General features: G+C 38.0%; 1 protein-coding gene across 1 annotated transcript; it reads left to right on the forward strand.

Moving 5' to 3' along the window:
- Window positions 1-79: 79 nt before the first annotated feature.
- LOC144657737 (testis-expressed protein 11-like) lies at window positions 80-27,412 on the forward strand. The gene is made up of 33 exons (XM_078518081.1): window positions 80-231; window positions 410-634; window positions 1,220-1,299; window positions 1,779-1,809; window positions 1,936-1,985; window positions 2,086-2,214; window positions 2,662-2,745; window positions 2,851-2,936; window positions 3,110-3,161; window positions 3,841-3,925; window positions 4,135-4,148; window positions 4,243-4,336; window positions 4,738-4,819; window positions 16,648-16,735; window positions 17,284-17,347; window positions 17,835-17,917; window positions 18,235-18,330; window positions 18,770-18,814; window positions 19,173-19,275; window positions 19,359-19,468; window positions 20,245-20,330; window positions 21,007-21,057; window positions 21,431-21,471; window positions 21,659-21,736; window positions 21,920-21,990; window positions 22,424-22,540; window positions 23,139-23,232; window positions 23,706-23,840; window positions 25,291-25,399; window positions 25,629-25,752; window positions 26,485-26,555; window positions 26,896-26,989; window positions 27,195-27,412. Exons 1-33 carry the CDS (start codon window positions 180-182, stop codon window positions 27,264-27,266), a joined length of 2,796 nt encoding a protein of 931 aa, XP_078374207.1. The 5' UTR covers window positions 80-179; the 3' UTR covers window positions 27,267-27,412.
- Window positions 27,413-27,471: the final 59 nt, after the last annotated feature.

Raw genomic sequence — 27,471 nt, forward strand, 5'->3', positions numbered from 1 at the left:
CTTCCGCCCGCTGATTCATAAAGTTCAGGCAAAAATATTTTAGCGATCGGATAGCTTTTTCTCTAGCTACTTTTGGATTTTGCATGCTTTCTGTGTAGAATATTCTAAACTTTAAAGTCGTCCGGCTAGTAAGAGCAAGAGACATGTATTTTGAGTAAACGGCGTGTATTTCTGACAACATGAACCAGGATAGCGTAGATGACATCGGAAAAGCTTCAACTTTGTTGCAAGGTAGGCTCAAAACGACGAAATATTCCTTCGCTTGTTTTTTCTTACTTGTTTTGTCCAATGATATATCTTCCAATATTAACTCAGCTATAGGACAATTCAATGTGCTACAGCCTAAGCTTTATAAATTGAACCAGCGCACTAGCTTCGCATTGATCTAATTTTTTTTATTTGTAAACAGCTCTTGTCAAAGACTTGCGTCAAAATCAGAGCAATGAGGAGAGGGTCACAGCTCTTGCTGATCGTATAGCTAACCTGGCTAACAGAATGCATCAACTGACGTTTGATAGAACTGAAAATAATGCAGCGTTAATTCAGATTCACAGCTGTGCTGTCACATTGTGGAATATTGCCGTGGCAATGAAGACTGGTGGTGGACAAACTGGTACAACTTACAACGCAAGATGTAAGAATATCTTTTATAGTTCCTTTTATTACCCAAGTAGTAAGTATTATAAAAATATATTTATGCTTGGAAGTTGTAAATTAAGCTTAGATATCTAAGCTAAAAGCGGGCTTACTTTAGGGAGGAAGGCGTATTTCAAATCATGAATCAACTGCTGAATTGGCAAAATTTATAAAATTAGATATAAAACTCTTTTATTTGATGTTAGTTCTGTTCTCCACGAAAGTAGTAGCTTAAAATAAAAATATGGAGTAATAAATATGTAGTTACCCCAAACGGTTGTATTCCTGTTCATAGTTTGTGTTAGGGAGAGAGGGGGAGCCTTAATAAAAGAGAGGGGTGGAGGGGAACCTTAAAAGGATTAGAGTATGGCGAGCCACCAATAAAGTAAAAGTAGCATTAAAAATTTTATCAGTCACTTAATCATTGTCGAGTAATACGCTTTCGTAGGCAACAATTTAAAAGTGGTAGCAGCATATTACGAAAACTTACAGATGTATCAAACAGGGAACTTTGTTTAAACAAACACCAAATAAAACTGTTTAATTACTAATATTTATTGTTTTTATCTATTCTTCATCTCAGTGCGGCATGCAGCATGTAAGCTGTCATTTTTGGCTAATGCTACTGAAACAAGTGAAGTCACCTACAGGAAGCAATTAGTGGTAAGTAATGTCCTTTAATCTCTAGGAATATCAGGTTTATATGTTTCAATGGTTTAAAGATGATGTACGTTCTACAATACAGTAGTTAAATTGTAAAAATGAATGGATCTGTAATACTTGAATTCCAAAGTCATCACAGCTCCATACAAATGTTCGACTAACAACAACAACAAAAACAATCTTAAATGTACCCTTTCTCGCCTTAAAAAACAACAACAATATTATTAGAAAATATTTGAACTAATATTAGAGTACTGGCTGCCTGAAATAGCCATAGGGTCAAGCGGAGCCAAGCAGCAAGTTGACATTAGCATTAAATGAATTTTTGGATAAGTATATTCCCTAGTAAAGACTTAAAGTACCGGTTGGTATTTGAAGGGTTACGAAATCTAAAGAAAACAAGTTAATAACAATATAGCACATTCCTATGAGTTAAAAATTGAGACACTAACATTTAGAGCTCTACCTTTTCTGTTTAGATGACAACTAAAACAGGGAGAGCTTGGCTTGGTAAGTTATTCCGCAAAATAAAAAAAATGCCTTAGATTAAAGGTTTTCAATTCAGTAATGTAATTTTTGCATGTGGTAGGACTATTTCCTCTTTTTCATTACAGTCTACATTATTGTTTCTTTCAGACTGTCAGAATCCAGCCATGGCAGAAGAATCTCTTGCCCTAGGATCTGAGGCAAGTTCAAGAATTATACAATCAATTTGCGCCATTTGATTTTGGCAGTTTTTTGGCCCAATAATCAAAGATTACTCTCATGCTTAACTTCAAATCGTAGTGTTGGAGCGGTTTGCAAAAGATGTGGTCATCAAGAAGTGAACAAGATTCATCAACAGCAGAGCAATCCAAACAGATTGCAGAAAGTGAGCGGTACATGTTTAGAGCCTTCTGCTATAGGGCTGAAGCAGTGAGTATGATCTACTCTCATGTAGACAGAAAATGTTTCAACAAATGAATTGCATTCCTCTTATTTCTGAAAACAGTTTTTAAACGTTGCTCATCTCTATAACTGTTTTCCTAGGAGAGTATTTCACATAACATCACCCAGACGAATAATTAAGTTGATTATGCAATTTTTTTTCACGAATAAGTTGATAATGCATTTTTTCTGTTCATGTGCATTTGGGAACAGGAAAGGGGATTAACGGAAAGAAGATTCAAAACTTTGAAGGAGTGTTCAAGAGCTTGGGATAAATAGTGTTTACAATAATAATGGTATAAGGACTTATATTGAGGAAGGGCGTGCTCACTGATGAAACCGAACAATTATCACACTTGGTACAAAGACATTCAGTGCTTTTCTTTGGCGAAGAACTGCATATTCACGGATTGAATATTCTGTTTTTGCAAACAGGGCTTCTCATTGAATAATAAAGATGAAGCAAAATTGTATGTAACCAAGGCTAAAGAATTCTTGGCGAGACTTCCTGCCAAAGAGGTAAAACAATCTGTTCGTGACTGATAAAGTACGTTTTTGCAATGAATTATTTTAACGAGTCCACCCCAGAAATCACATCGGGTTTTTTTTTTTTCATTTTCTAAGAGCGTTACCCTGGCAGAACTGTGCTACAACTTTGGCGTTGATACGTACTACAGAGAAGAATATGAAAATTGTATAGCCTGGCTCAGGTAGGCAACATTTCCGAAAAGAACGTGTTGCAGATTTACTGTCCTTTTAAACATTACCAGATAACAGGATGCATTGACTACCTACGGTACAGTGACCGTTAACTACCACGTTAGCTATGGAGAGCTGACTGCCGATACCTCATCTAACTTTGAAAATAACAATTTTTGTGTAGGGAAAGTTATGATCTTAGAAAAGGCAATAGCCCTTTTGGAGCCAAGAGACAGGTATGTGCATAGTTATTAAATACTAAGTAGAATAGCATGTTTCCTTTGCGTAGTTTTAACATATAACTTTTTTGTTTGTAAATACAGGGGAGCCTAGCTGCTAATCAAATAACTTTTTTAAAAAAATGGCAGTATAAAGACAATACCTCAACTCAGTTTATTGATTTTAATGTTGTAATTGAGAAAGAGAAAAATATTTTTTAGGATCTCTTTTTCACTGGGTGTCGTAAAACAAAAAAGGAAGTGAGAAAATTTTGCGCAGGAAATGAAAACCCTGTAAAGACATACCTGTACATACCTTTCTCGCTAATTTAACAATGATTCTTTTCATTGATACAATTACATTTAAGTTAGAGCAGTTTTTAATTGAGTGTCGTAAAACCAAAACCAAAGTAATTACTCTGGCCAATCACAAAGGACACAGACAATCCAGTGAACCAATCAAAACTCAAAGCAAATACATGTAGCTGGCACGAAGCGCAGGAAAACGTGCGCGAGCTAGTCACGATTGGTTTTGGTTTTACTCCTGATTGGCTGAGAAAGTGGCGCGAGAATTTTTAAGCCAATCACTAAGCGCAGTAATGCAAAACCAAAGCAAACGCAATTTACTTTCGACACTCAAGTGAAAACCGCTCGATATAATGTAATTTAATTAAAGAAATTACTCTCTTGCTTACAGCAAGCAACTACTCTGCGTCTTATGGCTAATGCATACCTCGACTGGGACCCTAAGCAAAACTGGCAGTTAGCTCTTAATGCAGTTGGTAGGTAAAGATACAGTACTTGCTATACAAATCTTCAGTAGGCTGTCGCCATAAGAGGTTCCACTTTTCTTAGTGTTGAGTACATTTTACGACATGCATGATATCTGTGATACCAGTACAGTACTTTAGAATATTGTTTTGCATTATGATTTTCTAGGTAACAATTTAAAGAAAGTTAACTTTCTTTCCGTCATTTTGTTCATTTGCAGATCTTGCAAACTCTGTAAGTATTCATACACTTTCTTGTGTTGATTGCGAAACGTTTTTAAAAATTTTCTCTGACTTATTGATATATATGCTGATTTTTATTTCTGTAGGAGTACGGGCATCCAGCCGGTCTTTACCTAAAGGCTAAACTAGTTATCATGGGTAATGGAGATGAAACGTTTCCATCCTCCAGATTGCAATCAGGTATTCTGCTGAAAAAGAACAACTGTTTCGTCTTGTTATCTTCGGTGATTTGTCATTTTGTTTGTTTACCAGCTAAGTAAGCAGACGTATTTTTTTCACGTGCTCATTTCTATTCTTGCACGCTCGCGAGACATCTGAGATTCGACCCGAAAACTAAAGTTTCTCAGTTACTGATTACGTTGTTGACAGATCCGTGCATTGTCTCCTTTCGTTTTAAATTTTGGCGAGGAAGTATCGACCAATCAGAGACACTGAGTTGATCTCTGTGATGTTACGTGATCAATGTGAAGTTTTTTCGGGTTGACCTATCAGACGTCTTTTGAGCGGGGACGAATTGCGTGTTCAAAAAGAGACTTCAGAAGATTCGCAAGCTTTTAGATGAATAAGTGTTATTTATTTAGCCTTTGAAGAAACACTACAGCATCCTGATTTGAAGGTGGACCTTGGACTGTGTGCGGTAAATCTGGCCATACAATACAAAAGGTAAATCAATAGCCCTTTTTCGCTTGGGTGGTTTGTTTTCCCATTACAGACCACGCGATGTTCCCTTTATCCACATAAAATTGATTCATTCATATACACGCGACTATTTGAAAATTTGAAAGCAAGAATTCTCAAGAGTATCATCACATGGTCTGTTATGGGGCAACAAAACGCCCAAGCGAAAAAGGTCTATTTCTAACCAGATTAGAGAGTGGATCATGTGGAGCAGAATCACAATATCATACTTATTACTTATCGTGATAAATAAGGAAAGAAATATTTTTGAGAAATATTTTTCCGGTAATGAAATGAAAAAGATGTAATATTTATACTGAATGTCACGAGCGTGAGACAACGAAAAACTGATCCGGGACCCCGTCGGGATTCGAACCCCATGACCTCCAAAACAACACTTGGAGCTACTTGGTAAACGCTCTATCCATTGAGCTACGTGGAGACAACCTCGTTCCCAGGACTTTTCCCTTGGTAATTTGGAACGTTCCAAATTACCAAGGGAAAAGCTCTGGGAACGAGGTAGACGTAGAGACTCGTTTCAAATGTGATGAATTGTTTTTGTGTATTAAAGATGTGAATATTGTTCATCGTGGTGCAAGATAGGTAATGAACGTTTATTCGTTTGTCTCACGATAGATCTAGATTCGCTTTGAGATGTTGATCGCGACGTTTCGACTGCAATACTGCTAGTCTTCATCAGGCGATGAGGTCGATTGTTTACGCGTCGCTATTTATGCACGTTGGGTCGCTGTGATTGGTGCATTTCGATCCTCAGTATTATTCCGACTAACAGATGATGTTCCCTCAGAGGTCCGCTTTGTAGTTGAACGGCTGTTATGCTTTCTGATCGTAGGTATTCATGCTTCAGGAATTTCAATTCCGCTATCTAAGATGTTTTTACAACATCTTAAGACGAGATTTTTTTGAACTTCGAGCAACGCGCGGCCAAAATTCCCATGATGCCATTCGTCACTCGTCGGCATTCACGTGTGTTTCGCGTCCGGAGGAATGGAGAGTTCGCTTTTCTCCTTTCTCTTCGCTTTTTACCCATCTGAACGAACGGATATGAAGCAATTACTTTGGTAGAAGAAACTCCAAGTATGTAAACTGATATTTGGCCCCGATAGAAATTAGATAAAGGACTATAAAACGTCGTGATATGCATTTAACGCGGTCTGTTCTTGGAGAAGTGTGACTGATCCGGCCGGTCAACTTTCAATAACAGCATGGAGAATCCAGTAATAAAAGGTACATGTAATATTTTACCTGTAAAAGTAATTAGTTCTTTCGTTTAGAAACAACCCTTCCTAACACAGAAATCCATTTGAAGGAACAGTTTGAAGCACCGATTGCAATATTACGGGAATATTATGACAGAGGAATTGATTTTTAGTGCAGTGTAGATTTTTTTTCGCTAGCATACTCATTCCCTTGTGATATCCTCGATCCTTGAGGGAAATTTGCGATTCTACCCTGCATTTTTATGAACTTTATTTATAAGAACATTGTTAGAATAGAGGTTTAGCCTTAAATGGTTCTGTTTCACCTTTAGAATTCTTGAACACAAGCACAATAGCATTCTTGGGATTCCCATGGATTTGTTGATCACAAATCGATCCCCGCGTGCGAAATAAATATTATTTATATTTCTTTTCAGAGAATATTCTCTTAAAACCTTGTTGTACTGAGGATTACCCACCTAAGGCAATTTATTTTATACATATTACACTCGATACTAACATTCTTCAAGTCAAATATATTTGAACCGGTTGTTTTTTCTGGGTGTCGGTAAAACGCCGACTCGGGGTCGGGGTCGGGGCCGGGGTCGGGGTCAATTTTTTTAATTTTTTTTTTGATTCAGAAAAAAAATAATACAAAGTTTATATTAGCGTGTGGAAATTCGCCGCAAATCTTGATCCTTTACACTCGCTTTTAATGTTACGTGCATAGTTATCTTTCTACGTCCGTCTTTCGACATCATCTTTCGACAGCATCTTTCGACGTGCTGTTTGAACTGGAGCCAATCAAAAGCGATGGATACCCTTGTTGGTTTCACCCAAAAGGTCAAAAGGTCATGCTGGTGGGCTGTGATTAGCGGATTTCGATCCGTGTTGTTTGTTTTAACAAACCGCTATGCACCTAACACTGAAAGCGGGTGTAATACTTCCTCGTCAGCATAACCTCAATTTTAGCCGTTCTTTGTTCATTTTGCATTTTGTTGATCAATAAAACAGGACCACCTTGTGATTCATAGGAACTTAAACAATAGATGTTGTTTTGAGAGGCTCTTTGGTCTTCAGTCCCACTGAAACAAATTAGGGATAAACAGAATATTCTAAATCTGTTTACTTTTAAACATGCGCGGCAGATTTTTGTAGTAAAATTTAATGGACATGAACTGTTTTAGGCATGAAATAAATTGTATATGTTTTTGAGCAATAAAAATTAAAGCTGCCCTTCATATTAAAAGAAGTATTTTCAAAGAAGTAGAGCGGTTTGTTTCGACAGAGAAACTCGCATGTCGGGCAGTTTGTTGTAACATGTTTCAGTCAGGAAAATTCCTCAACAATCGAAACATACAGCCAGCTTTTTAAAATTTTGCACAGACGTGAATTGCTTCATTTGTGAACTGGATCGAATTTGAACAGCAAGCGAAGATTGTATGGTGTGTGTAGTAAGCGGGAGCGACGAAAGGCGGGCAGGATACAACTCACCATCTGCGTCGAAAACGATGTGTACATTTAGCTACATTTACTAAGATCAATTTTAATTAATATGTCTTTCCGCATTTCGGTCACGCAAATTGGAAAAATGGCTAGATACCTCCACTTTTATTTAAAACAATAACGGAATTTAGAAACTTAAAGATTGGGAGACATTTTAATGCGAGCTTCGCTGTCTAAACAAAACAATTCTGCTTCCTTATAAATATTTTTTGGATACGAAAGGCGGCGTTATTTTAACAATAAAAACATGAATTAATTTTCTCTTGCTACACAAACGCATGAACAATTTGATTTAAACCTTAAAAAGTTCATGCTATGTTGGCGAGGAGATAGCGCTCAGAAAGAATTCAGCAGCAAATTCTATCCGCCAAGCTGTTAGAGAATTTCACCTGTCGCCTGTTTGACCACAAATTTCTTCTTTTATACTTTTCAACTTATAAGGATCAAAATTCCCGGCTATTTTGTGAAGGAAAAGCTTTTTCCGACTCAAAATTTTCCCACACGCTGATATAAACTTTGTAATCTTTTTTTCTGAATCGGTGATTTTAAAAAGAAAAATTAAAAAAATTGACCCCGACCCCGACCCCGACCCCAACCCCGACCCCGACCCCGACCCCGACCCCGACCCCGACCCCGACCCCGACCCCGACTCCGACCCCGACCCCGACCCCGACCTCGACCCCGACCCCGACCCCGAGTCGGCGTTTTACCGACACCCGTTTTTTCTTCAACTCAAACTTGTAGGCTAACGCAATGTCAACAATAAAACATTGGCCGTTCAACAAGGATCAGCTTTCTTCTGGTAAGTACTGAGTTAATGAACATACTGTCATTTCGAACTTCATATATAGTGATTTTACTTTGTACGACATAATGTTCTTGGAACTGTGACTTTTGCTCAGCAATTACGCTTCTTTCGCAACGGAAATAATTGCCTCTAAATTGAATAATGAAGCAACGTGTTCAACGCTTCATCCTTGATTATTTGCGTTGTGTACCAGACAGTTATCATTACAAATCAGTCCTTTAAAGAATAAGCTTGCTAGTGCTGTTTAAGTTGATATGATTTCGTTTTGAACCGGTTATACGATTGCAATTTGAAAATGCGCGAGCTTGGTTTGTTTATATTGAAATTCGATAGCTGCTGCGATCGAAAAATTCTTTCACGTGCCAAGATTCTTTTTCGACGCGTCGATGCCAAGCTGAAAATATTTCGCTTGCACGCTTTGTATTTGGACGTCGATATTTTATGGTTTTGTGAAACCGTTATGGCCAGGTCACATCATTTCCATTCTTTATCAGAAATATAAAGCTATTTCATTTTAAACACTGTTACTGAGTACTTGTCCACTTGGAATGACAACTTAATCGATCTGTCGGTTTTGTAAATGCCATTTATTTGCGGTTTCTTATAGGTCAGTATTTGTTTGGGTTTGAGGTAAAACTTTCCTTTGATCAGAAATTCTTTTTCCTTGTTTTAAACATCAAAATTCCCGCCTTTTTCCTGAGCTGGTGACCGTCACGGAAAGCGCGGCAAAGTTGGCGCGCAGCGCGACGCAAGCCATCCGGCTTTTGCTATTGTTGTGTCGCCAACATGTCTGCAAAACGGCCGAAGTTCCCACTCAGGTAGTATAGAATTTGCAAGCGTTTCATTTGGAGTACTACAGTTTATCGTATTTCTTAAGTTAAACCATAAAAAATACTAATTTCACTTAAATGCTGTGACATTATAGTGCCAATGCAATAATGCTTAAGCGCCGAAAAATGCAGACGGGAAGTTACAAGGTGCAAGGTGTTGTTTTTCCGGAAAAAGTAGAGAGGTATTTTTTTTTTCAAATCTGAATTTCATCCTAATCAATCAAATCTTGCAAGAAGAGAATTTAAGTTTTCTTTTCCTACAATTGCATTATATTTCAGAACCCCCGAAGAGATCGAAAAACAACAGGAAGAGGAATTGAAGAGAAGAATGGAGCTAGAAGAAAGATTGGCAAAGGAAAAGAAAAAGAAAGAAAACAAAAAGAAAAAAATAAATTTATAGATTGGCATAATATGCAGCATTGTTTATTAGCTATCAATCTGTGAGCTGTGTTTTCTTTCTTTTCAACATCTTTTCTAAATTAATAGCCTATCCTAGACCTTTTAGCTGAGCGATTCCTCAACCAACCCCCACCCCTTGGGTTTGCACTCGTTACTCTCTCACTGTTTTTATTTTTGCCGATTGTAAGAGAATATAGAGGGTCTGTAAACACACTAATTTAAATGTATGAAACATTTTTTTTAACAGTATGTCATAATAAACCTCCAGTGAGCGTGAAAAATTGTTTAAAACTATGTAATTATTGGTATAATTTCCCTTCAAGTCAGTATAGTTCTCTTATGATTTAAGGGATCCTTTTGACTCACTCTCAATCCTATACTGTTTATTGACCCTCGCTCCTCAAAGATATTTTCGGATTTAAAATTCAAACAAATTAAGGTACAATCACTATATTCTATTGGAAACGTAGAAAGTGCGATTCTAAAGTGGCAAAACATCATGCTAAGGACCTGTGTCCTCAAAATACTGACAAACAAAATCATTGTCACAGGTTCACTAATATCTCAGAAATATAATGATTCTCAAGATGCTATAATTTCAGGGTTTGTGACAATCCTTCATGTCAGCTTGAAAATGTTCTTGCAGGATCACATAGTGTTATGATAACAACTACTTATTGACTAGTGGGAGGCCTGGATGGAACACATTTTGGCTAGAGGTCATGGCATACAGACTAAATACAGCTTAGTCAACAACCCAGGGGGGTACTCCAGATTCCAAGTGATGGGGACGATCGAAGCTTTTTTTTCGGGGGGGGGGGGATTTAAATTTTCGATTCCGGGATTTTTTTGGGTAGGAAAGTTTTCGCAAGTATTCTGGGGGGTGGTTTGATTTAAGTAGGGATTTTTGGGGGGTATTAAAACAATCTGAAGATCTGTGGTAGTGCCCGCGTATCCTGGCCGCATAGTTCTGCGAATATAGTACAAACAAACTTGTGTCCTTTCTGGAAATGTTTAAGGCTTGGAAATTCTGCATGGAATTTTTTGGGGGGTCAATTTTTGGTCTAGGGCTTTTTGGGGGGTTTTGTTGGAAGCCTGGGGGATTTTTTTTTTAGTTTGATTTTCGCCTCCATTCGATCATCCCTGTCACTTGAAATCCGTAGTACCCCCCCCCCCCCGGGGGCAATGAGCATTTTATTATGTGACCGATTTAAATTTCAAATCGTTTGTATCTCGCCAAAATCATCTTGCAGCCCCCGAACAGGGTCATACTTTTTTTTGTATCCACTGATGTGAAAGACCCTGACATGGAAATTTTCTTAGTAGTTTTGATGTAAAAAGCGCTCAGTGCATGGGCTATACGGTCACATAACAACACACTCATGTTGTGTAATCAAGAAAAATACAATGTTTAGATCCAACTAACACTATTTGTATCACAAATGATTATATATTATAGATAAAATTGCATCACCGATGGTGATATCGAGACCAAAAGCTCTTTATTTGGCTCTCCTTTAACTTGTTTTGTTCCCCGAGTTTCCGTACCATTTCTTCTTGGCACATTGCAGCCGTATAACGCTTGTTTCTGTCATCGACACCCTTCATATAGCATTCAATCATGATTTGTTTCTGTTGTTCACTGAAGCGCTTGTTTGTTCTGGCAGGGCGGTTACATTTGTCTGCCTTTCCAGGGATTGCATAGAGCCAGGCCTTCTCATCTTTGCTGAGTTCACATGTTGAACTGACCGGTTGTGGCTGTGTGCTTTTTATTTCAGCAACTATATCTGTGACTAGATTATTGTTTGTATTTGTTTTAGGTGTAGCTTTTCCACAAGAACCTTGGTGTTTTTGCAGATTTCCTTTGCGCAGGAAAGACTTGCCACAGTCTATACAAGTGTTACCTCCACGATCAGGTACATTAGTGATGATGCTTGTTGGCCTAGAACTGCCAGTGTCTTCCTTTTTTTTAGCAGTCGTAGTTTGCCTCTGTGGCAAATCTTTAACAGTAATTGCCTTTTCAAGTGAAAAGTTACTGGTTGCTCCTGTGCTTTCGCATTCTAAATGCCCCCAGAGCTTTCTTAGTTTCAAACATTCGTATGTTTTTGTTTCAGACAGCCTTGTTTGATTTCGTGCAGTAATCTGTTTCAGCTTGTTGTCATTGCCATAAATATACTCAAAATCTGAATATTCTGTGATCCCATTCATTGTCTTTGCTGATTCTGGTTCCTTTAACCTATCAATGTTGACACCATAGACATGTGTTCCCCTTAGCCGTCCATTCGTTCCTTTTTCAATTTGTTCCCCTGAGACCACATCGTTCCCTTCTCTTCTGTATCGTTTCAGAGAAAACTTTAACGTGGCATAGTGCCCATCCAGCTTCGTCTTCCCTTTCTGGGGCTCAAAATTTCGAAAACTAGAGACGTATACTCCTGTATGCAAAAATATATTTGGCAACCACAGCACAAGTGATGTGTTTTTATAATGTGCCCCATTGTCGGTCCACAAAATTATGTTAGTGATTTCGGGGTGAAGTTTTTTAAAATTCCTTATGGACTCTTCTAAACAAGTGGCTGAAAAATACCAATTCTGTTTGTCATCTGATTCACTGTATATGTCGTGGAATTCTGTAAATACTTCTCCGGAGTCTTCTCTTTTGAAAAAGAACATTGAACCGTGTAGCGATACCCCTTTTTTGCAAACCAATCTTTCTGAGGTTCAAATAGTTTTTGGAAAAGAAGTTTCATCATATAGTCAGCAACCATAACTGCTTCGCCTGGGACCAGCTTGTTTATGTCTATTAAAAACTGCTCCCTCTGATACTTGCCTCTGATAATATGCCCTATGTAACTGTTTAAGTTTTTTTCTATTTGGGTAATTTGGTCCACCACGTTTGGGTCATTAACTGTGTTGCAAATTTCTTTCAGATCCCTTATTATGTGAAAGATTTGTAGGCAGCTGTGGCACGTTTCTTGGTGGTCCATGATGCTACCACATGGCGGATTGTCAGACAGCCAAAGGCTAGCGCAGTGGGTTGCACAGTTGCTGTGGGTTCTCAAATTAGCTTGAAATTCGGACAGCAGGTAACCTTTCAATGTCTTAGCTCTAGTTATTAAGGCTGGAGTTGTATCCGGTTTCTGATTGCTCCGCAAAGTTTCTCCCAGTTGGGTTAACAGTTGGCCCAGTTGAATGAAATTCTCAGCCCCAAGCTCCGTGCAAATGTTACATAGGCCTGCTTTTTCTGCCATGATTTTAAAATTACCTGCAGAAATGCCCTTAAAAAATGTGCTGAAACTGATGGCTTTGATCTTTAACTGTTGACATTCTTGTTTGTAACGATCGTATAATGCAGATTTGTTTTGTTTCAACCACAGGACAGGTTGATTTCCACCTCCTAACAATTCACTAACCCATGACTTTTGTTTCCCTTCACAGGAGGCAGTTTTGTACGACGAGTATTCCACACTGTCAGGATGGTGAATAAATTCCAGCACAAAAGCTATGGTTTCTGGTGGAAGTTTCTGACAAGGTCTCCGATTCACTTTAGGCACTGAAGCTCCTGGACCGCACACCTTGCTATGAAGTCTAGCTTTTGTTATCTCGTAGTCAGTGCAAAATACCTCTTCTCCTCGACTGTTTGTATATTTAAAAATCTCCTTAAGTTCCTTATTTGTATACTGTTGTGCAACACAGCTTAAAAGTTCAACTCGTTTGGGGCTTCCAGGCTTCTCTCTGGAATAACTGAGTGCTAATCCTTCCACAATGTTAGCATTTCCATGCTTCTTTTTATCCTGCATAAAATGTTGAATTATTTTTAAGTTTCAAGGAGATACTACAAGTAAAATGCTTCCATGTACTTTTCAAGTTCGAAAGCTCTACCAGTCTAAATCATAATCTTGGTTTTCACTGCCATGACAAGAAACAATAAAATGGAATCCACTGAACGAAAAAAGTCGAATTTGAAATGAAACAGAAAATTAATAATGATAATTGAACTGCGTGGAATGCAATTTGGACAACACGAAGTTCAATTACCACTTTATTACAACCTTTTTGAAATCGCACAATTTAATCTCGCAAATACAGGATTTTAGTCAGTATAAAATGCTAAATATTGATCCAGTAACAGGTTTTTAAAATTGTTCCTTTCTCATTGGCTGCAGTAGAGATGCAATTTAGAGCACAAAGTGGTGCAAATAATTATTTGTGAATAAATCGCACTGCTGAGATCCAATCAGATTGCAAGGATCACCAGTGATTTCAAAATGGATGTAATAAAATTTAATATAGAAATAACTTGTCTAAGTCTCAAGTCTGTGCGGTATTCCATTCTTGACTTATTTGTTGTCAGCAAGCTGTTTTGTCTCTTGTTTTGCAAGATATCTATTAGCGGAGTGTTCCAATGCAAAATGAACATTTTACAGGGGCTTTAATCCCAGATACGAGGCATTTGAAGTGAGGCGAGCAGCTGGGGGCTGGGTAGAGTTATTCATTCAATTGAATAAGAAACACATTATCACATTTTTAGTTGAATATATATCAAGTTCCAACCTTTCAAATATGGATCAGCATCCTTACAATCCTCTCTAACAATGTATGACCCTCCCCGAAACCCTTCCTAACTCTTGGATTTTGATACAGTCATAACTATTTGAAAGCTCAGGCCTTGAAAAAGTTACTAATTTTAACATGACCTTTGTTGTGATGATTATTTCTCAATTTAATTGAATATAAAACTCTACCTGGTCCCTTGCTCAACCTCAAAACAGCCAATAGATCATTTACTGGAAGCATTTTTTAAAACTACCTGCTGTTCCTTTTCAAATTCCTCTTCCAGAATCTCCTTGCAAATTTCTTCATAGGAGGCACCCATCTTCTCGACATCTGCTTTCAGTTCATTCATTTTTTGTCTTGTGCACATTTTGAGTTTTTTCTTAATTCTTCGCTTCGTTCGTTTCGATGCATTTGCAAAAGACGATGGAGGTCGTCCAACTGAATCAGTTTTCACCGAACTGCTTGGTGATAAAATGCTGTTCTGAGTGCTGTTTTTGTTGCTGCTTGATAACCTGTGGAGCCTAACGTAACATGCTGCACAGCACCTTAAGTTTGCAGACAAGGCCACACTGTCAAACTCGTTTTGTACCAAGGCATTTCGTATGTCAGTGGGCAATTCACCCACTGACTGTGGCACAGACTTTAAATGTTTTATCTTATACTGGGGTGTTTTGCATTTTGATGCCGAACATCTCAAGCGACTTGTGTCATTCCTGCATTCCTGGCAAGTTCTTCCAATGGTTTTGTTCTTATTATCCTTGATGGGACGAGATTCACTTTTTGTGACATTTTTTAAACAGTTTATGCAAGTTACTGAAGACATAGTACAATCTCAGCACGATTTTGAACTGAATTGACGGAAGTTAATAAATTCTTGACAAACAAGTGCTGTGATAAATGAAACTAGCTATAACAAAACAAAAAGCCTAAAACTCTCAAATACTAGACTACTAAAACTGACTCGAGGTGAAAACACCACTCAGGAAATATTTAGCCAGGGAGCTCACTCGCCATTGGCGGTTTTCAGTGAGTCCCTGAAGATAATAATAAATTACAAAAAATAATACCCAATTTACAATCCTAGTTATAAGACCTCGATAAAATATTTTTAAAAAACCCACTCAAAAGTCCCAAATTATTCAAAAAAAGGTTACAATTGCAATAGAAAAATTATAAGGAACAAACTTCACTAATTTTAGAATTACTTGACAAAACAAGTACTCAAAAAAATCTACTGGTGTAAATTTGCAGAAACTAAGATTAGAACCTGTAATAAAACAGCAAGCCTGACACAAAAATTCTCAAATAAGACCCGACAAAACTACACTCGAGAAACTAATAAACAAACAATTACGTGACAAAACGCACTCTTAAATAATCTACTCGGGTGTAAATTTCCAAACTATGGAACTGGCCAAAAACAACCAGCCAAGAAAAATCCAATGAATACAAAAATTAGAAAGCAAATACTTGGCTACTAAAAACAGAACCCAACAAAAACGCTACTCGGGAATTAAACGGCAAAATTCACAACAAATAGAAAGCGGAAAAATTGCCAATAAATTTCGAACAAATACAATTCCAAAAAATTACCGTATGAAACTGACACTTGCAAATAACTTTGAATGAAAACAAACGAGCTGAGATTGTAACTATCAACAGCTTTGCCTTTTGCGAAGTTGCAAAAAAAGTTTCCGTTCTCAGGTAGCCGGCCGGCGCCGGCTAAGGCGGGAAAATGGTTGGCAGCCGGCGTGTCTTTCCCGCCATACAAGCAAGCCAAAGCTACATGAATTTTACAGTGCTCAACTTCGAATATAAGATCAAAGACAAGACAAAGAATATATGTAAACAACTGTTCATTATTTAATTGTAAAACAACAAACATTCCTAGCTTACAATAAACATTTGTAAACGTCATTATTTCTGGAAATCCAATCTCAAAATCCGATCTAAACGAACGATTAAAAATCTGCCGACAGACACAATTTCCTTCGCCTACAGGCCATACTGCTTAGAACCGAAAATACGGTACAAATACACTGGACTCACCGCTTCTAAAGCTTCGTCGAAGCTTCCCAGATCTTCCTCCCGACGTAACCGAGTAAAACTTCGAATAAAATCGTTCATAACTCGCCCACTTTCAACAAAAACATCACAAAACCGCTCTCCCTTCTCATCGAACAACATGGACGCGCGTTCTGATCGAAAGTGAAATGCGCGCGCAAGTTCTTATGGGATTTTTGACCGCTGGCCTCTTGCATTGCTCGAAGTTCAAAAAAATCTCGTCTTAATAACCAACAGCCCACTTTTCGTTTTACCATGGAAACCGAGAAAGAAAACAGCATTCCCTTTCTCGACACGTCAGTTATAAGGGACTCAAACGGCCTTCTTACGTCGCGATCAACATCTCAAAGCGATTCTATCGTGAGACAAACGAATAAACGTTCATTACCTGTATATATGTAATTGCTTATTATTTTCCTTTTTAACCTGCAGGACAGAGTTGGCTTTTGATTGCTTGAAAACTCTAGCATCTCGTTTCAAAAATTCTCCTGACCTTTACAAAATTCAACTAGAGCACTTAGTAAGTTTCTTTTTGGTGTACATATATTTTGTATTACTAAGCTGATTGGTTGATTTTTAACCATACCATAACTTACTTTACGTTGTACCTAATCCTCACTAACCTCACCTCACCTTATCGTTCCCTACTATACAAGTCAGTATAAACATGTGCAATCCTGAATTCTGCGGACGTATATATTTAATGTTTTGTTCAATTTGTTTTTGTTTCTACTGAAACTCAACTATTCCGTTCTTTCTATGAAAAAATTTAAAGGCTTGCAGTTTAAAAATGCCTTTTCCTTTCTTATATTAACTGGTATTTTAGCCAAGCTAGCAAATGCCAAGATAAATTTTACATCTTCCTTGACGATCGAAACGGTGGTAAAAATACAAACATTAAACTCACGGCCCTACTATCTATAAACAAAATGATTATTTCCAAGGATTTTTAAACATCACAAGTTGTAATGCACAATACAATGAGTCTTATTAATGTCAGAAATCTCTAGATTCCTTTGAATGATTAGCGTATCTTTGAGAGTAATTTTGTTATCCTCATCTTGGAAGGAACTGTTGCTGAAAAACAAGCAGGATGAAGCTGCAAAAGAGCTTATTGAAAACTGTATTGTTGGTAAGTTATTGTTATACTTTACATCTTGGTCAGAGTTTCTTGAAAAACGGAACCATTAAAGACGTCCTATGCTACTTGCTTGTCATCTCAGTGTGAACTGAATTGCTGCAGACACGCAAACTTTAGTAATCTTTAACAACAAAGCAGAGTTGAATTGGAATCCGCAGGATTAAAAAAGGTGGGAAGACCTGGCAAGTCCTGGAGAAGGTCAACTGAGGAGGAGTTTAAGAGAGCTAACATCAACTGGAACACTGGAAGGCGGCAGCAACTGACAGAGTTCGATAGCAAAGCTTTCAATTGTTGATGCCCTTTGCTGCATGAAGAGCCTAAAGAAATAAGTCATTCACATAGTATATGAGACAAACTGTGTCAAAACGGAAAAGAGAAATATAACTTCTTTAATTTGCCTCGTAGACTGACAGGAGTAAATGTAAAAGTGTTTGGATATTACCTTTTATTGTGAAATGCGATTTGTTTTGTTTCTCAGACCAGATAGGAAGATCTCTTGATTCTGAGATGTGTCAAAGATTCCATATTCTTTTATGGGAAAAAGCTGCGGCTGCTTACGAGGTTAGTGGCTGATAATTCATCGAACCTCGTTAATACAGACACAGTAGGGATCAGAGAAAGTGTCCGTAGTAAAAAACAGTTAAAAAAAGTGTACTTATTAAACAGTTGTCAGTAATGCGTCCCCACGTCAGGCTTGACTGTATTAAAATCCATGAAATAATTTTAATTCTCGCGCAAAATTGTCTATGTACTCCAGCTGAAACAAAGAGATGAACTGAGATATCTTATTTTCTTATCAGAGTATCAGCGCCTATTTTGAGGAACCATGTAAAAATAAAGGCTTTACTAGCTCAACATGATGCGTAATTTCTCCCCAGGCAAAAGACTACAAAGAAGCCTTAAATTGGTACAATTACTCGCTGAGTATGTTTTCTTCAAAAGAGACAAATGGAAAGAATATTGGAAAACTTCAGGTTGGTGGTGGAATTGATATTTTGTAAACGGTGGCTTTTGAAACCAGTGGACAAGATTGACAATCACAGCTGCTGTAATCTGTGAATTTCATTCGGTTGCTGTAGTGCTGTTTTCGGTAAATTCTTGTAAAAGCGACAAAAGAGTGTCGTTGCTTTTAGTCAGAAATAGTTCAAGCGTCACACAGGCAATAAATAATATCAAGTTTTGTAGAGTGTGGTAGGTTTATTTCAGGCTGGTGCTAGAGAATATGTCCTTAGTAAAGAAGTGTCTAAGAATATAGAATCGTTTGACTGTGTGTATGGATAAGTGACAGAAATGTTTTTTTGTTTGGTACTGTACTATTGGTAAGCAGGTTCAAAGTTACAATGTAGTATAGAACAATGTAGTGTGGAACGTAAGCATAAATGTTTTTAGTGCGTCTTCTCTTTTTTGTTGCAGAGGAACAAATGTTCTTGTTATATGAATCTTCAGGATTATGAGAAGGTTTGTGGAGCCATTTACTATATTTTCAAGTCTGGTCGACGAACCGATCAGTTCCTTCACTGTTTGCAAAACTGCTCTTACTTACCGTAAAACCGGTCAGTTCTTCTCTAGCTAATTCAACACGTAATGGGAAAAGTGCGGCAGTTTTTTGTGGATAGTATCAATGCTACTAGGGAAGATTTCATTAAATATTTCTGCGTCACTGTTAAAACAACAGCTATCCTTTTACCTTACAACAAAAACAGCGAAAACTAGTTGAGCAAAGCAAAGGCGCTTTTTTATTTCGCAGTCTTTCTCCGCCTTTTGCTGCGTATCTTGTACGAGTCGTTTCATTGCCTATTTGTTGTTTATTGTTTAGGCCAAAGAAGCTATAATAGATGCGGAGAAAAGTGACCCGGAAAGTCCGGTCATATACTTCTACAAGTTCAAAATTGCTCTGATAGAAGGAGAGGATGACATTGGTTAGTAAATCGCTTCTGTAATGACTGTATGAAAACAGTAAAACGAATGCATGAGTTAGTCTGTCTTTCCTTTTTTCTCGTAGCGGTAGATGCAATGACAAAGATGAGCGAGGTTGGCGCAAGGCAAGACAAAAACGTCACAGAAACAGATGCTCATGGCCTGATATGTGTTGCTGCACAGTTGGCTCTAGAGGTATGCTTGTAAAAGCATTTTCCTGAAAAACAACAAAGAAAGAATCTTAAATCGTCAATATGAACAATGGACTAAAGCTCTCGGACAAAAAAAGAATCCTAAATCGTCAACATGAACAATGGATTAAAGTTTCCGGACAAAGAAAGAATCCTAAATTGTCAATATTAACAATGGACCAAAGTTTCCGGTAACACTTTGCTATGCGACAGGGGGTGTCTTGATGGTGCCATGCCTACAAGACAACTTTCATAATACGCACGAGTGTTTGCCTTTGTTTTGATTGCAGAAAGGGAATCATGAACTCTTCGAGGGGTTATAATAATTAATTCCAGCGTAGGTGTAGTGGTCTAATGGTTAGTGCGCTGGACTCCGGGTCGAGTGGTCAGGGTTCGAGTCGTAACCGGGACTATTGCGTTGTGTTCGTCGGCAAGACGCTTTACTCTCACGATGCCTCTCTCAACCCAGGTGTCTAAATAGATACCGGCGAGTTAACCGCTGGGGATAACCCTGTGACTGATGGACTAGTATCTCATCCAGGGGAGTAAAAATACTAGCTCGAACAAAGGCTTTACTTTTTTCAGCTAACCTCAGTCCAGTTTGTACTCTCCGGAGGTGGTTGCTTCGAGTTGCCGCAGTCAAACAAATAAGAGGTTAATTATGTAATGGTTCTGTATAGTAGCTTTATTATTTGCAATTAGAATTTATATAAAGCCAAACCGTGCTTGTACACGGTACCTCGTATAAGCCTTCACAATGACTTGTGTTATTGCCTTTAGCAAAAGAACCACAAAGTAGCCGTCAGTGCCCTGGAAAAAGTTGTAGCAACAAGCAGTGATAATCAACAGGTTCTAACGTCACTAAGGTACACTACTCTAATTGTGAAGTGTTTTTTACTCAAAAATAATTTTCTTGGAAAATCTGCAGCAATTGCTCTTGGCTATAGCTTGGTTTTAGGTCAAAAAGGCCATGAAAAATACCGTTATTAGTTGATAACGTACTTAGCGTGTCCTTGGCCGGTCAATGTAAATGTTGTTCATAGTGGTCATGGACTTAGCTTCATAACTTTTCGAGATAGCTAGTTTACAGGCATGCCACCGAAACAGAGGAAACAAGTAAATCCCAACTAGCAGGAGGCAGAACAGTTGGCTATATACAAAGCGTGACTGAGGACTTGAACTCGGGATGACCAAGATTAAAGAAGAAATCCAGCTAGTGGCAGGGTGGAGGCTTTGAACCCGGGACTTGCGGATTACAACACCAGCGCCCTAAACCACTCGGCCACGCTGCGTCCACGGTTGCCTCAGTTGTATATGTTCGTCTGTTATTTTATCAACTGAACACCACACCTTATTCTGGCTTCTGTGTTGGATATTAGTCTTGAAACTCAGAGCATATATTTATTTTGTTTTTGTGAGATTTGAAGACTGATTCTGAAGCAAGGACTTTAGATTTGCCTTTTCGCTAGAGAACGCAAGCTTGCTAGTATATTTGAATTAATTCATTACCTCTCATCATATCGTGAATGTTTTTAAAATTAGGTGTTTGACAAGGTTGAAACTAACAACGCAGTCCACAGATTCAGAAAAAAGGTAAATTGAATGATCAATCATTGATACTTGGCAATGCATTCTACTTTTTAGGCTTTGAAGGTATCGTATATATAATAAGCAGTGCTTTTTATGTTTAGCTACAGGCTTAAACTCTTTTAAGGTAGGGCACAGGTAGGGTTTTCACTGAAAGGAGTAAGCCAAGTTTTCTCGCATTTGACCACAGGCTACATGTTTCTGTTTCGAGTCCTGATTAAGCGGAGCCATCTCACTTTTTTGGCATAGCTGGTACTGTAATTACTCTGGTTTAAGTTTTACAACGGTAGAAATAAAAACACTCTAACCTTCACTTGGCGAAATATGTTTGTTGCCCAAAATAGACTTGAAAAGAGATCGTGTTTTGTTGCTCCCACAGAAAAGCCGAGTGTAGCAGTTTTCTTCGTTACCTACGGATCGGTAAGTCTTAACTCTTTGAAACAACATTGCTCAACAACTGAACAATCATTCTTGTTAATTGTAGGCAATAATAAGTAATAAGGGTGCTCTAACATTGTCTTGCACTGGTAATACTTGACATTATTCAGTCTATCATTACTGGCATGCGCAACACTCACTATCAATTTGTTTTGTACTTTTTTGTCAGCTCTGGATCGCTTAAATCAGATGCAGCAAGTAGGTGACTCTAATGTGCAGACAGAGGCCACGTGGTTTATGAAAATTGGTGAGCTTGTGATACCAGTAAAATTTCTTTCAACTTTTACAGCACTTGATAATTGTTTGTTTGAAATAGCCTTACTACTCTTAAATGAGACATTCCTTTTCTTACTACCAAGGTCGAATACTGACACCTGATGCCAAACAGTTAATACTACGAAATATATGACAACGTACATATTATTTTCAGCTTGGAATCTGGCTTTAGAAAGTACTGATTGTAGTCAAGACATGCAAGGTCTTTTTCTACTTTGTTATAAGGTATTTTGTAGTTTCAAAAACAAAGCGACTTTTATTAGTTTAAAACACTTGTTTTGATGGTTCTTCCATCACTTTGCAAACTGTTATAACTGGCGATAATGGAAAGATCAATCGAAATATGCCTTTAAAACTGAAAAAAGTCGTTTTAAATTGTTTTTGAAAATTAATATTTGTGTGCTCTCCGCATCCCGACCATTTGGGTATGATATTATCTTAAAGATCTAGATGACTTATTTTAAAACCAGTAGTTAAGATAAATGCGTCACATTTATACTTTTAACAAACCGGTTAGAATGCTAGTAATTGCAAAGTAACATTATGCTCCGGACGCAATCTAACTTACATAAAAATGTGCGACTTATCCCAAAATCATCGTTATGAACGTTAGTAATGTAGTCGTTACCTCCTGAGTGTGATGATTTCTGTTGTTTAGTTTTCATGTTTGTGTCCCATGGAATCGTCCAACTTAATTCGTCAAAAGAATTGCCTCGTTATGGCAGCTGCTGCAGCGGTTCAAGCAGCAAGAGAACAGAATGATGGAGAAGAAAAGGTTGGTTTTGTTTTAAACTAAAAAGGAGAAAAACTCGAGTGATTGCATTCAAATCGAAATCTTTTTATAGGCTGGCTATTAGTATTTATGCCAAGACATAAAGCGATTCATCGAGCTAGGTGCGGCGAGCGTATTGGGTATGTTTAAATAGCACGCGCGACGTCATCTTGCCCGTCGTGACCAAACGGACTCGAGGAGTTCGTTTGGTCTGAATGTGCGTGCACTCGACAAGTGGATGCAGATTTTTCATCGTTTTGTCACATAACGCAAGTCAACGCAAGTCTTGTTGTTTACTTTGCTTCTACTTTCGACTCCATTTTGGTCAGCTATTAACCCTTGCTAGCTTTAGAAAGGGAAGCAATGACTTTTACTCCTTAACGGGAACTCACATGTCAAAAAACGTAAAACAGTATTATAAATCTTTCTTTTACTGATGTTTTTTCTGTGTTTAAATAAAGTAATTTAATGTCAAAGATAGTTACATATCTTATTTTCTGCAGAATAAGCTGTTGAGACAGTGTCTAGAACATGTCGAAATGTCTGTGTTTAAATAAAGTAATTTAATGTCAAAGATAGTAACATATCTTATTTTCTGCAGAATAAGCTGTTGAGACAGTGTCTAGAACATGTCGAAGCTTGCCGTGATCTACGTAAGAAGATAGGAATTGGAGGGTTGTGCAGCAGCCAGAAAGGTAGCCTTAACACTTTTTTGTGCTTCAGATGATTTACTGGGCCAAGATGATGAGCAGCTTTGGTAGAGATAAGGGCTTCTGACTCACATTCACCCGTCTCTCATTTTCGCGATAAAGATGTTTCTCTCCCCGATATATTTTGTTGGAAGTGTAAGGGCCAAATCCCTTGGTTTGTTCGACATACAAGACCAAAATTCACTCTATAGCTAGTTTACTGACTCAAGTTTACCAACTCCTCCAGATCTTTAACAAGTCACAAGTGTCGTTACTTCGAGTGAAACGCAAATTATACTAACAGCGTAAACAGGTACTTACAACTACGCCATAGCATGCACGATAGCACGACAACAGGGTCACGTGACCCGAACGGCGGGAAAAACAGAAAACAGGGAACCCATCAACAGGGTGACCGAGTCAGAACGCGCCTTGTTTAGACCTGCCGAATAAAAAAAAATCTTTAATTTCCTTTTCAGATGAGTCAGTAGTACTGTTGACTTTGTATGAGTTCGAGGCGAAAGCGCAACTGGGCGATTCAGACCTGTCTTTGTGTCTGGACACTGCGGAAGCTCTGCCACACGCTGATGCTGGCACCTTTGAAACCCTTGCAGGTGAGCAACGTGTACTGTACATTGTTGTACTTCATTTTTTTGTTCTACTGAGAACTAACGAAAAAGCCGTGGTAACCCAATAGTCCAGTATCGAGATGGTCAGATTAGAAAACCACTGGTGGGCTCCTGTGATAGATAAGCCTCCATTCAAAGCGCTTCATGCTAAGTAAAGGCCTGTCATTTATATATCTAAAAAGTAGCTGTGAGACAAATGCTATATGGTTCGTGTTTTGGCAGTTACTGCTCTCATCACATTAATTTTTGTTTTTGTTGATGTTTGCACGATTTTGTCATTATATCAGACCACTGGGCGTCACGAAGACATCTGTTATAACTTGTCATTTGTAAAGACGTAGCTTGCATATCTGACAGTTCTTCGTGAGCGTGGCGGTTAACTTGTAGCAGCAAAAACAGGACAGGACAGGAATATGTAATTGAGAAAGGTGTAACAACAGAGAAATGGCCCATTTTTTGCTGACGGCCTGACACTGTACCCAGACCCTCAGCTGTTAGAAATTTCGTGCTTGTGTCAAGAAACTACTATCAAACGTTTAACAAGACCCTTTCATCGCTTCTAGATTTCATTTTAAATTAATTTCCTAAACTTGTCGGTAAACGGATGCCTCCGTACCTCGGCGTTCGTCTAGACCCCACACTGAATCTTGACACGCACATTTACAAAACGTACAAAAAAGCAGCTGGGAGAGTGAACTAATTACGTCGAATCAGCTCTAACATTGATGTCTTAAGCGCTGAACGAATCTACAAGACAATGATAATGCCCATTTTCACTTACTGTGGCCAAAGTAAACTTGGTTGGTCAGAAACACTTAAGCGCAAAATCAGAGACTTGGAACAACGCAGTCACAGGACCATTCTGCCAAGTACTAAATGTCTTACTTGTGAACTCCGCCTACCCACAGTCGAGAACACTCTAATGAGAAAAGTCTGTAATTTTGTTTTTGACTGCCTACGAGGCAACGTTTGCACCCCTTTTAAAAACTTTTTAAATTTTTTAACTCATAATTGTGATACGAGGAACTGTGGAGCCACTGTTGTTCTACCTAAAGTGAAACTTGACTTTGCACGAAAAAGTTTTTATTTCTTTGGTGCAAATATTTTTAATTCTTCTCCTTTAAAAACTAGACAAACTAGCAGTAGGGTTTTATTTAGGCAGTCTTTAACGAATCATTTTAATAGGTTACATAAGCATAAATTAATAAGATTTTTAACTTTTAAACTTTTTTTCTTTTTATATGATGTTTTTATTTTTATATTGTTATATATTTTTCTTTTTACAGGACCCCTTTGATAACAGTACTCATGTACTGAAGGGCCATCCTGTTTAAATATTCGTTATTATTATTATTATTATTTGTAACACGTAATGATGTCCACTTTAAACATAAGTCAAATTGTTTCCCATTTTCTTGTGTTTATATATATTTAGCTCTCGCAGTTGAACCTCCTGCTTACAACAGAGAAATTAGCATGAGAGCTTTGAGAGTTGCTATCAAGAAACATCTTGCCATGGACGTGATTGACTTTACTAAATTGAGGTAGCTGCATACCACGGGTTTCCTGTCACTGTCCTGTGTTCTTGTAACTCGCCTATCCCCTGTTCTTACTGTGTTGCCTTTCTTGCCCTCGATGCCATTACTTCTAGCATGTCAGAGAAAACAACTTCCCTTCAATTGTGTTACAGGCAGATTCTAAATATGATGATTTTTTTTGTTTAGATTGTAATGTAAAAGAAAGTACGATTTTTTTTGTTTTATTCTTGCACAGCAAAGCTTTCCACAGCCTTGTACACCACGCATTGAGTAGTGGTAGTAGCAGCGATGCCGAAAGCAAGGAAGAGGCTTTAGCTGTTTACCAAGACATTTGCGAAATCATTGAGAATCGAGCAAAGGTAAACACTGTTGTCTGTCCGACACTCAAGTACAGGAATATACTAGGCATTAAACTAAAAATCAAAGCGACATCTGGATAACGATTAGTTATGATCGGCGTTTTCTAATATTAAATCAATCTTTCATATGCACTTAAAATTGCCAGACGATTTCAGAAATCAGTGGGTTGAACCGAAAGTTACAAAAGGGTGAAAAGTTTTGTCGAGTCTCTCCTTCCACCCTACCCCTATTTGTTACAGGATTGACTTCAAGATAGTTTGCCAAAACAACTTGTTTATGTCAGGCTGTTCTGCAACAAAACGGAAAACGAAGTCAAAATGCAAAATATAACAGCTTCACAAAGCAAAGCCATAATCCACTTCGGGGATGAAGTGTTATGTTTTTGTTGGAATTTAGTCCAGTTCTACTTCGTCGCCTAGCTTCGAGGAGTTCGCAAGTTCAAATTAAACTGAAAGAAAGTGTGTGAGAGTTGAGTTATACTTGAATAAGCACTCAAAAAGCGAAGTACCGGTAAATAAAGATGTCGAGGGAATGGCGTAGTCGTAATCTCGTTTCCTCTAGAGAATTAACTGAGCCTACACAGACCAGCTGACGAGCTTCGAGACGAGCTCGTGATTGCTCGCGATTGTTCTGGTTAGGTAACAAGAATCAGAAACGTTTACAAGAATCAGAAACACTTCGGGTGCCTTGAATCATACCACATCACTTTTATAAAACTGTTTCAAATCCAGGGCAGCTATCCTGAGATTCAAATCTTGTGGCTGATGACAAAAGCGTGGAACTGCGGAATAAACCTATTCAGGTAGGATCTTCATGTTTCGGGGAGAAGATATGTCCTCAACTTAATTAAACAGTGGTTCCTGGCAGTGACTGTTTTCTAAACTGAAGGTAGTCGTAGTGGCAATCACTTATGAAACAGAGAGTGTAATAAACCAGTCAGAACTCAAAATAAAATAAATAAATAAATAAATACCACGGGCTCACGGACGGTTTCACCCGTTACTTATTCTCCACTGAGTTGAACTGGACAATAACAACCAGAAATTCTTCGCTTAATATGAGAGGGGCTCGAGATTCACCTTTTTTGTTCCTACAATGTTTTGTACTATCCGTTTCATTCTACTTTTTTCCACTTTTTCTAGTTCTAGCAGACACGAGGCAGGAGAGAAGTGGTGCGCATTGGCCATGAGGCTGCTTCACCATTTGTCCACATTCAAGTGCAACTATCAACACAAGGTACAATTCCGCGTTGACCATTGACAAATTTTTTCACTTCTTTATTTATAGTTATTATAACATCTACCTAACCATTAAATTGAAAACTATTGAGATATTGTCAGCTTGTATCGTTGTATTTTAGTTTGTCGCTCTACATTGGGGGAACCTAGACAATCAACGTCGTGTTCATTATTGAAAATCTATTATACCTTTCTGACTTTAGATGACGAAAGTGTACGGAGATATCTTGGACCGCATGGAAAATAACACCTTCAAAGGCCACGTTGAAGAGTGACCTTACCCATAAACTGCTTAGTGACCTGGCTTTTGACCTGATCAGGGTCTCCTTGAACGTTTCACTGTAATTCACGAATTTTATAGAGATGTTCTGTGTATTTTGGTACCTGACTTTTTTCGACAAATTAAACCAGAGTAACCTTCCCTGCCTGGGTTATTGCCTAGATAAAATTAAATCTTGTTTTTTATTGTTGGAGAATTCT

The sequence above is a fragment of the Oculina patagonica genome, chromosome 6 (assembly GCF_052425735.1).
Source record: "Oculina patagonica isolate OP01 chromosome 6, crgOcupat, whole genome shotgun sequence".
Taxonomy (NCBI): Eukaryota; Metazoa; Cnidaria; class Anthozoa; order Scleractinia; family Oculinidae; genus Oculina; species Oculina patagonica.